The following is an 11,502-nucleotide window of genomic DNA, read 5'->3' on the forward strand; positions in this document are numbered from 1 at the left end:
TCAGCCTGGCTTGTCTGTGCTGTATTTCCAGCATCCAGCATGGAGCCAGGCTCACAGTCCCTGATGCTGAGTGTACCTTGTCTCCCTGAGAGGCAAAAGAGAATTAAGCATGTTGCGTAAAGGCATTTGGGATGCTCCTTTTGATGCCCACAGATATTTATTGAGCACCTACTATGTGCTTGACAGTGAACCAAAAAAGATACCATGTGGAGATGATCTAGTTCTCAAGACAAGAGTCCCATTCTTTGGCACGGCATTCGAAGCCCTTCAAGTGTTGGCTCCCGCTAAAGCCTGCGCTCTATGGCCAGCCTCTCTGAAATAGCTCCCCAAGAGCCTGAGATGGTGCCTCTGCTTTGTGCCTTTGTCTGGGCTGGGCTTACAGCTGGGTCTTCCTTCACTTCTCTGTTTGACAAACTTCTGCTCAGCCTTCAAAGCCTTAGTTAAGTGTCACCTCTGCTCGTCAGCCTTATCAGCCAACTCCTCCTCCCCGCCTCCCCCCATAGAACCAAGGGTTCACTTGCTGGGGACCTGCCAGCATGGTGGATGCATCATCCTCACACCGCCTCTCCAGTGGCAGTGGGAAAGTTTGCAGTTCCCTGGAGGGGAGGACAGAAGCCATGCCCATCCCTGTGCCCTTCTCTCCCAGTACTGGCCATAGAATGGACATAAATAGATGCACAAATGAGTTACCTGATAAAATCCATTGTGTGGCTGTAGGTCACCTTCATATATTTCGAATGGGAAATTAAATAGAGACAGTCTTCTTAGATGCTCATTTGACAGTATTAACATTACAAATGTGTTCATCTTTCAATCCAGGGATTCCATTTCTTTCTGTCTATTCCAGAGAAATACTTGCACACATGCAAAAAAGAGCATGTAAAAAGCTATTCGTTGCAGCATTGTTTGCAATAGTGAAAGATTGGGAATGGCTTAAATGTCCATAAATACAAGACAGAGTAAAAAACTACAGCGCATCCACTGGATGAATTGCCATGCATTAGTTAAAAAGAAAGAAGCAGAGTTGGATGTATTGACACAGAAGTTGCTGAGTAAAAATAAAAAGCAAGCTGTAGCTCTAGACATAGATGTTAAAACTACATTGTTGCATTTTTTTACAATGATAAAGTAGGCTTGTATAATTCATTTTTAAAAGAAGAAAGGGAAGAAAGAGATTGAGTGACCACAGCAGCTCCTGGCTGAAATGAACCTGGGCTCAGGGCACAGCCAAACTGCATTATCCCCTCCATCAGCCCCAGGCAGCCGGTCCCAGCAGTGGGACGGTGCCACCCACTTCCCCTGTACTCAGAAGCTTACTCCCCAAGCTGTGAGGAGCATGTGGCAGGAAGCTGGAGCCCTAGGGCCCTGAAGAGCATCCAGATAGAGGAGAAGGAAAGACAGGAGGCCAGTGGGACGGGATCACCCAGTCCTGATTTACTCTGAGCTGATCTTTGGTCTGAGGAGGATGGAGAGGTTTGGGAATGATTGCTAACTAAGGGGGAGGAGAGAGCTGGAGGGCATGCAGGAAAGGCCTGAGGGTTCTAAGATATCATGCTGCAAGGAAGCATCACTGTTTCCTAGTTGTTAACTTCATTCACTCATTCATTCTTCCACCACTGTAATTGAGTTCCTCCTGGTGTGGGCATTGCTTGGCACTGGGGACACAGAGACAATTTCACCACACTGTCTTCCTCTAGGATCTCCTGGTCGTGTTCCATTTAGTTTCTCAAAGTGTGTTTCTTGGACCTCAAACGTCAGAATTACCTAGGGAACTTATTAAAATGCAAATTCCTGGGCTCTAACACGTCAGACTGTGGCTCAGGAATTGGTGTTTGTAATACATTTTCTCAAGTGGAAAACATTTGGACCAGCTGACCAAAGCATTTCCTTGACCTTCCCTGTGTCATCTCATATGGCCTCTCTGAAATGTGAGGTCTACCTGGATCCAACCTGGAGAGGAGACAGATATCCATGCAAACCCTGCCATGTGATTCCAGGGTGTGTGACTTCCCAGGACCTGGCGCTCTTCTCTCCACCTCCATTTCCTGGTGCATCCCAGTCCCTCTGAGGCCTGGGAAGAGCCACAGACCACCTCCTCTAAGTCCTTGAGACCAAGAGACTGACTGGTTCTAGGCAGAGGGGATAGTATGTGCAAAGCCTTGGGGAAGAACACAGCGTGGGCTGTGGAAGAACTTACAGAGGGCAGTGTGTGTGGAGCAGTGGGAGGGGGAGGCAGTGAAAGATGAGGTGGGTAGGTTGGCAGGAGCAGATCATTCAGGACCTGAAAGCCCTGCTAAGGAGTTCGGCTCTTTGTCCAAGTATCCAAGGAATTTGTAGTTAAGCCAGGGAGCGGGGGTGGGTGGGGGGGCGGGAGTAAAGGTAGAATGATCAAGTTCATATAATATGAACACTGGCTCCATTGCCCTATGGAGATGAGAAGAGGCCCAGCCAAGGCCCCTGTAGTTATCTAAGCAAACATGGGGGTGGCGTGGGTGAGGGTGAAGGCAGTGGATGGAGAGACTGAGATCTTGAGGTTGAGGGATTGACCGGTGATGGGAGGTGAGGGCCTCAGTCCTGGGGAGCAGTGATGGGGTTTCAGAGTCTCGAACACTGGCTCTGGGGTCCTGGGGAGGTAATGGTGGGAAGGGAGCCCTGCTAGTCCTGCTGGTCATCCCTCACTGGCTTTGAATGGCAGTGACCTTCTCATCAGCATTGAGCCATCTCATGCTGCCCCCACCCCCTCCCGATATTTAAGAGATGAGTGAATGGGGGCTGAAGGTCAAACTCAGGCCAGAGGCAGGACCAAGGATCAAGGCTGAGATTAGAGGTCAAGCTGAGGTCAAGGGTAAAGGATAGAATGAGAGGACTGCAAATTCTCTCCTTCGCCTTGCCTCCTGCCTTGGTTTCTCTCTCACCCTCCAGCCCCAAGGTCAGGGAAGAGGAAAGAGAATGAGGGGAAGCCCAGGATGTTTGACTGCCATGGACAAGAAGGCACACTAGTCACTCCCCTTATCCTTGAGCCCTCGGCAGACACTTGGCACTTGGCAGAGGCTCAGCTGTGACCTGAACAGAACAGCCACGTCTGTGGAGAGTTGGAAACCCTGACCCAGAGAGCAGCTGGGCATCTGTGCCACCCTGTCCAGATAGAGATCACAAGCCTCGTAGTATTCAGAGCACTGGACTTGGGGCCAGAAGCTCCAGCTCATGGACACCGTGTAACTAAAAAGATTACTTAATGTCTCAGAACCTCCTTCTCTTTGTAAGATGGGGACAGTCCTCCTCGCTCAGAGGGCAAACATAAAAACTGGATTAATTGATAAAACTCTCAGGACATGGTTATACATCTGTATTTACCTACCTGCCTGCCTACCTGTCTTCATAAAGTAAGGATAATAATAGTTGCTACATATTAGAGTCGTGAGAATTCAGGGAAAAAATGAATGATAAACGCTTTGCTAGTCCCTGTACCTATGGGAATGAAAATTATTATAAAATGTCCCCTCTGTATTAGAGGCAGCACTGCCCAGTGGCTGTCTAACACAGCACTAACCAATAGGAATAGAATGTAAGCCAATATATGTAATTTAAAAATGTCTCGTCTTCACATTAGAACAAAGTAAAAAGAGGCAGGTGAAATGGTTGTAGTAATAGATTCCCACTCCAAGGATATCTGTGTGTATGTACGTGTGAGCGGGAGGCCCCTGATCCCCGGGGAGCGAGCCCGAAAAGGGTTCTGCAGTCAGGTAACTCTGGCTCCCTGCTGCACGCAGGAGCCCAAGAATACCTTTTTGAAGCACTGGGCTGACTCTAATGGCCATTGTGTGGGGCAGGGAGCAGTAGAAGTGACAGCTGCCTTTGGGAAAGAGGAAGAGGAAGAGAGAAAAATATCCTGCCACTTCTTGCAGACCACAGACCTTGGGACGCTCAGATGTAGTGGGAGCAACAGAATCACCCCACCCCCACTGGGCCTGAGGAAAAGAGGCAGAGACCTCCAGGCTCTGTGGAGATGACAGGGGATCCCACATCTGGGTGGTGCAAAGGCAGTAGGTGGGTTCCCGGGGGACCCGTGACTCAGGCTCTTCTCTGGTTGAACACCCTGGAACCCTTGGCCAGCCGGATAGTCCAACCTTGCAACTCATCAGGTGCTGAGGCCCCGGAGTTGTGGGTTCTGTGATTCAAAGCTTTCTCTGTGCCCTGTGTCCTCCCCTCACATACACCCCTTCCACATCTCTCCCACCACACCCATGCACACAGACACCCACTCCCACACCAAACACCTGCCGCCCTCAGGAAAGGACGGTATATGGGTATACGGGGCACCTCAGGGCTGAACTGCCTTCGGGAGCGCAGTGCTGGCCTGGAGTTGCCCGGGAGTGCAAGCACAAGTGGGGGCGGGGGGAAGTGCAAGCACAAGTGGTGGTGGTGGTGGGGGGTGTTTAGGGGAGTGGGGCCTCTCGGGTTAGTTAGCTAGTTGGCTTTGCAAGGGCAGGCGGAGGGGCGCAAACCTGGAACCGGCTGTTGGCGGGTCCTTTGCCCCGTGTAGGAATAACTTCTCTGTCTACCCCCCACCCTAGTGTCTGGAGCTCCTGTGGGGACTCTGACCCTGCAAAGCCTCCTCGTCACCAGTAGTAGCTCAAGAATGCCAAAGTGGTGAGCCCAGGACGCCTCGTCGCTGGCCCAACCTGGAGAGGGGCTCCCTTTAGGGTCAAAACTTCAAATTGGAGTTTTGGGGACTAGAGATAACAAAATGTTCCCTAGAGGGCTCTGGCTACTACGGATCCTCCTCATCTTCCCTTCAAAGGGGGTTTGGGAGTGCGCGCACCCCTCCTGTGTCTCCCGGCCTGTACTGGGCGTCTCCTCCAGACTCTCCACTTCTCCCACCATCCCTTCTCTTTTCTTCCCTCTTTCCCCGCACCCCACCCCACCCCGCTTGTCTTTTAGGCATGGGGTGTAGTCTCTGGGTACAGCTGTATACCCTCTGATGGGGAGCCAAACACTCTGATCCCCTTAGACCCTAGGCACGGGGAAGTGGCTGACCGTGGTGTCCGGAGCGGTGGCCTTAAGGTTTGGGGTGCGCCACGGGACCCAGCGGCAGAGCGCAGCAGGAGCCGCGGTGAGGGAGGCAAGGTAGTGACGTGCGATCCAGGGCCCTGCAGCAACCTTCACTCCGGAGCAAACTGCTGTCTTTGTCACCCATTTCCAACAGTTTTTGGTGGAGGTGTTTGGGGGTGGGGTGGGAGGAGGGTCTGGGAGAGCGACCAGGAAACAGATTTGGGGAGGGGAGGTGGACCTAGGGATGGACTGAGATACCTCAGTCAGAGCCCAGGGTATAGGACTGACTGCAACGGAGACAGGCACAGGGACAAAGAGAAGGCGCCTGCCCAGACAAAGCCCGAGTTCTAGACCAGCCCTGAGACGGCGCAGGACGCCCGCGGAAAGCGGAACGTTCGCAACTGCGGAGCTGGGACAGAGGATGGCCTCACTCTGAGACGCGGGCTTCATTCCTCGACAGCGAGGATCAGGGCGACCCAGGGACACGGCACGAACACAGACTGGCTCTGCCTCTGCGGAGCGTACACACAAGTCCACCGGGTCAGGCGCGCTCTCCTAGCCGCGGGTCTCTCGCAGCCGGGAAGGGCGCTCCAGGCTGGAGTTCAGTGGCACAGAGAGAGCCCAGTGCGTTTATCCGGCCCGGGCGCCTGGAGATGGAGCCATCCTCTGCACAGACCAAGACGGCCAACCCAGGATGGCCTCGAAACGTCCCCCCACGGAGCCGCGGGTCCGAGTGTGCTGTCACTGCGTGCAAACGCGACGGGGACTGGGAAGGTGCTTGTCCCGAGCGCCCACCTTCGGGCAGGGGCGGGGCAGCGGCTTGGCCCAGACCCAGCCTAACCGTTTTTTGCGGAGAGCGGAGAGCGCGCTCTCGCAGAGGGTTGAAGACGGTCTCTTACAGCTTTTACAGTTGCCCTTGCCGAACCCAACCTTTCAGTTCAAGTCTTAGTTAAAAGATATTCATTTTATTTAAAACAGGCGGTCTAAGACCACATCCCACCTCCGCCTCACTGAGGGCGCAAGATGGTAGTTTTCAGATTAATTGAGGGTAAATATTTTATCTTAGGCTAAAAAAAAAATCTGGTTGCATCCACATTGGTAAAGCCCACCTGACGACACTTAAGCGCGGCGTCGTGCTGGTCCTGCACAGGCAGTAGCTCGGACACACTCACCCAGTGCGCGCTGCTCCTGCCTTTCGCTGTGCGCACTCAACGCTGAAGCGCAGAAGGCGACGCGGGAGGCGGGTCGGGTCTCCCGGTACAGCGAATTTAAGATTTATCCGGTTTCTGAGCCCGGGCTGGAGTCTCGGGAGGAACCTCTGATTTCAGGCCATCCTGGACCCGGATAGGGAGGGTGCGCGGTGCCCGAGACCTGTGTGTATGCGTAGTGCGGTACGCTCCTGGCTTCCCGTCTGCGCTCCGGGAGTTGTCTTCGGACAACCCTGGACCCCCTCGCTGCAGCTTTAAGCTTTCCGCCACAGGCTTAACTCGGCCTAGGACCTTCCCGCATTAGGAACGACCCATCGGCATCCGCCCCTACGCCCACCCATCCCTAGAGCTGGGAGCAGAGTTTCACGGGGGATGATCGGCGGGGAACTCGCGGCTGAGTCCAAAGTCCGGATTCGACGACCTTTGCGTAACTCTAGGGGAAACCGTCCTGGGCTCCGGTGTGCACTCAGCCTACTTTCTGGGCTGGTTTGGGTCGGGCAGCTTAGGAGGACTCAGCTGGGTCCCAGACGTCGTCCAAGCTTTCCGGCTGCGGGCCAGGCGGTTCAGTGCGCCTTTGCGCACAGTGGCCACTTGGGGTCGCACTTTATGCCTGTTTGAGCCTCTCGGTCGCCGGCTGACGCCGGGATCTGCTTAATCGTTACAAAACGTTCAAACAAAAACAGGCTGGTTCCCCAGCAGCCAAGAGCCACCCGGAGCATCGTCCTGGTCTGGTCTGAGCCCCATGCCTCGGGAAGCTCAGGGTTCCGTGCATCTGGCTGGGGAAAGATTTTCAGCGCTGTTTGTCCGATTCTTTCCCCGCTCCCTTCATCTTGTGTCATTTGTGGGAGGGTTGGGCACAGTGAACGGTGGGGCCAGTGGAGTCCTATCTCAGGGTTAGGCCAGCGCACCCCGTAGGAGGGGAGAGCGGCCCTTGGTTGGCTCGAGGAGGATCCCTTGAGACTAAGGGTTGGATTTGAGCTCAACTCTTGGAAACCCAACTCACCCCTCAACACACAAATGTGTGCAGCCCTGCAGAAACACACGGCACACACACGGACCACAGCCGCGCAGCACACGGAGCGTCCCCCACTGGGCGGGGGCGCTTGGGAACAAAGGACCCGAGAGGTGTTGTCCCGGCGCTTGTTCTGAGCCTCCTTGGGGGTGACACGGACAGGGGGTGGGGAAACCAAAGGGGAAAAAGGGAGGAACTGGGGACTGGGACTGGGCTAAGTGGAGGAAGCGGCTGCTTGGCCTAGAGGGGGAATGCGCACCAAAAGCGAGAGGGCGGGGGCCGGGACTTTGAGGGTGTGGGGGGCTGGGCCCTGGCCCACGGTCCTACTTGGCTCCAGCCCTCTGCTAAGCCTCCTCCCCCGCGGCTCAGGCCTCCAGTCAGCTGACGCGGGGGGCGGAGGAGCTGTCAGGCGCGCCCCGCCCTGCGCCGTGGGGCTGCGGGGGCCGTGCAGCTATTGGCCAGCGCGCTGGGCCGCCTGGGCCCCCGCTCTCCAGTGACATCAGAAGGCGATAAAAGGCAACGGCGGCGCCAGATTCAGCACAGCTGCACCGCCGGGCTGTGAGCGGCTGCAATTGAGAACCCAAGACCAAGGGAGCTCGGGAGCGAGCGGCAGTCGCTTGCCCCGCGCCTCCCCTTCGCACAGCTGCGCGCCCCGCTCGCTTCTCTACCCCTCCCCGCTCGCCCAGGCTCCGGCTTTGCCACAGTCCCGAGCTCTGGGGTGGCGCAGGCAGCTTCGGGACTCTTCGGCGCGCCACCGCGTCTCCAGACAAAGGCTTGGCCGGCGGCCCCAGCCCGCTGCGCCCTCGGCTCACCGCCTCCCGGGCTCGCCGCTCTTCGCCCCCGCTCTCGGCTCGGCGCGCCCCGGCCGGCTGCAAAGTTTCCCAGCGGCTGCTGCGCCTCGCGTCAGCGATGGCCGCGGAGCTGAGCATGGGGCCCGAGCTGCCCACCAGCCCGCTGGCCATGGAGTATGTTAACGACTTCGACCTGCTCAAGTTCGATGTAAAGAAGGAGCCTCTGGGGCGCGCGGAGCGCCCGGGCCGGCCCTGCACGCGCCTGCAGCCCGCCGGCTCGGTGTCGTCCACTCCGCTCAGCACGCCCTGCAGCTCGGTGCCCTCGTCGCCCAGCTTCAGCCCGACCGAACAGAAGACCCACCTGGAGGACCTGTACTGGATGGCGAGCACCTACCAGCAGATGAACCCGGAGGCGCTCAACCTGACGCCCGAGGACGCGGTGGAGGCGCTCATCGGCTCGCACCCTGTGCCACAGCCCTTGCAGAGTTTCGACGGCTTCCGCGGTGCGCACCACCACCATCATCACCACCACCCACACCCACATCATGGGTACCCGGGCGCCGGCGTGACCCACGAAGAGCTGGGCCCACACGCTCACCAGCACCATCACCACCATCACCAAGCGTCGCCGCCGCCGTCCAATGCTGCTAGCCCCACGCAGCAGCTGCCCACCAGCCACCCCGGGCCTGGGCCGCACGCGGCAGCCGCGGCGACGGCGTCTGGTGGTAGCGGCAGCGTGGAGGACCGCTTCTCCGACGACCAGCTCGTGTCCATGTCCGTGCGCGAGCTGAACCGCCATCTGCGGGGCTTCACCAAGGACGAGGTGATCCGCCTGAAACAGAAGCGGCGGACCCTGAAGAACCGGGGCTACGCCCAGTCGTGCAGGTATAAACGCGTCCAGCAGAAACACCACCTGGAGAATGAGAAGACGCAGCTCATTCAGCAGGTGGAGCAGCTTAAGCAGGAGGTGTCCCGGCTGGCCCGCGAAAGAGACGCCTACAAGGTCAAGTGCGAGAAACTCGCCAACTCCGGCTTCAGGGAGGCGGGCTCCACCAGCGACAGCCCCTCCTCTCCCGAGTTCTTTCTGTGAGTCGTGGCCATCCCGGCCCCTGCCCTTGCCCGGCCCGGACTCCCTGTCCCCAGTTCCCAGCCCCAGACTCCCCTGGACCCTGTCCCTGCCACAGCCACAGCCTTGACCTGTTTGACTTGAGGGAGAGGGAGGAAGGGCGCGCGGGACGCGGGCGACGGGAGGGCGCGCGGGCAGGCAGGGGACCTTGGCCAAGGCGAGAACGGCGCGCGCCAGCGCTGCCTCCTAGACTGGAGCAGAGCCAGAGAGAGACGAGGGGGTGGGGAGTCCCGGAGCAACTTTTCTTCAGGCTGGAGGGCGACGAGGCATAGTCCTGAGGAGTCGCCACGGGCCATCAGGAGACTCCTGGCTTTCTGAACTTTGTGCGTTAAGCCGGGGCCGCTACCTCACGGCCAGGAAGAGAGCAGCGAGGAGAGAGGGACCTTGGCTTCCTGGCAGGCGCGAGGCGAGGAAGGAAAGACAGACGGACCTGTCTGCCCAGGGTCCGGAGAACACTGGCTCTCAGCCCCGAGACGCGGGCCTCAGTTAGAACATTCTGCGCGCAAAGATCATCAGTTTTATTGCCTGCTCGATTATATAGAAAAATACGAAAATCTGCATTAAAAATATTAATCCTGCATGCTGGACATGTATGGTAATAATTTCTATTTTGTACCATTTTCTTGTTTAACTTTAGCATGTTGTTGATCATGGATCATAACCCCTTGTTTCTTTGAGTGAGAAGGGAACGAAGTTTGGAAACTCCGGTGGCTGCTTGCCGGGTGTCAGTCCCGGCTGTCGGCTTGTAAATACCCGCCTGCCAAACCGCTTAGAGAACGTGGCAGCAAACTGAGTGTCGTCTTTGTTTGGGTTTATTATTATGGCATTTTTTTGTAAGTAAAAAAAAAAAGTTGTGGGCATTGTGCATCAGAAAACAACTTTGTCTTGGGCACTTTTGAAAGTTGCTTGTTTTCTCCGCTCCCCTGCCCGCACTGGGTCCTCTTTTCCCTTCCGCTTTAGTTTTCCATTTTGATGGTTTTGAGAGAAAGAGGACTGGGGTCCCAGAACCCCAGGACCAGGACAGGGCAGCTGCAGAGTTTCAAACCCAAACGGCTCCAAGTGGAAGGTCCTTGCTTCCACTTTGTATTTTATGGAACGGACACCCCTAACATGAAGGAAAGGAAAACATCATGTTTGCTTTTTTAATTGCAATCAGAACCACCCTGGGGGTCCCTTCACAACCCTCCAGGCCGCTACTAATTACTGGAGCCGCTGTGCCCCTAGGGAGCTGGCTTCACCAGCTGGACACTGCCCAATGGAGACCTGTACTTGTGTTAAACCAACGTCCACACTCAGAAAGTACTGGAAACCCAAACACTGGCAAGTAATTTTGCAACTTTCACACGTTATGTGTGTTTCTTTCCCTGCTTTTGCGCTATCAGGCAGAGTTATTGGTGGTGTTCCCCCCCACCCCCTTCAGTTGTATAGTAGTTATAGGGAAGATCTGGGTGTTTTTCTTTATTATTACATTTTTTCCTGCAGGTCAGTAAAAGGATTTAAGTTGCACTGACAAAAATACCAAAACGAAAGTGTATTTTTTAGTTCCCATTTGAAATTGCTGGCGCTGCTGGCCGGATGCATTTTTGAGTTTGTATTAGTTGATAAATTAACAGTAATAACAAGATTGTATGAACCGCATGGTGCTTGCAGTTTTAAATATTGTGGATATTCGTCCTGCATCAGAAACGAGCTTTAGTTTTTACAGATTCAACTGTGTTGAAATCAAATTTGCCGCAACAGAAATTGTTTTTATTTCATGTAAAATAAGGGATCAATTTCAAACCCTGCTTATGATATGAAAATATTAAAACCTAGTCTATTGTAGTTTTATTCAGACTGGTTTCTGTTTTTTGGTTATTAAAATGGTTTCCTATTTTGCTTATTAAAAGCACGGAAATGGTGTTTATTTAGAGGACTCCGTGTTTGCCTGACTTTGACTTTCTTCTCTTGCCTCTTCAAGCATCGCACCAGCTTCGGAGGCACTCTCAATACCCCTGGCCAATGGAGAAACAGACCAAGTGCAGGCAAATCTCTCCCTGGAGTGTATGTGTATGTGTGTGTGTATATGTGTGTGTGTGTGTGTGTGTGTGTGTGTGCACGCACGCATGGGCTTCAAACATGTTTTCTGCTTCTCACTCTAGGTATAGACCTGACCCCAATCAGGTGACGATTTGTGAGCAGAAGGGGGCATAAGGCACTTTTTCGAGGCTTTCAGGCTTGGGCATTGGGCCAGCCTGCTAGCCTGCCCACTCTGAAGTAGAGGTTAGCAGAGCCCAGGACTCTGGGGGCTGCCACCCTGATGGGGAAGCAGGG

At 55.2% G+C, this 11,502-nt stretch overlaps 1 protein-coding gene across 1 annotated transcript; it reads left to right on the forward strand.

The window, feature by feature from the left end:
- Positions 1 to 7,803: 7,803 nt before the first annotated feature.
- On the forward strand, positions 7,804 to 11,104 carry MAFB (MAF bZIP transcription factor B). The gene has a single exon (XM_070420974.1). It carries the CDS (start codon positions 8,182 to 8,184, stop codon positions 9,151 to 9,153), a length of 972 nt encoding a protein of 323 aa, XP_070277075.1. The 5' UTR covers positions 7,804 to 8,181; the 3' UTR covers positions 9,154 to 11,104.
- Positions 11,105 to 11,502: the final 398 nt, after the last annotated feature.

The sequence above is a fragment of the Myotis yumanensis genome, unplaced genomic scaffold, assembly GCF_028538775.1.
Source record: "Myotis yumanensis isolate MYYU_CA2020_CCGP unplaced genomic scaffold, mMyoYum1.0.hap1 SCAF_7, whole genome shotgun sequence".
Lineage (NCBI taxonomy): Eukaryota > Metazoa > Chordata > Mammalia > Chiroptera > Vespertilionidae > Myotis > Myotis yumanensis.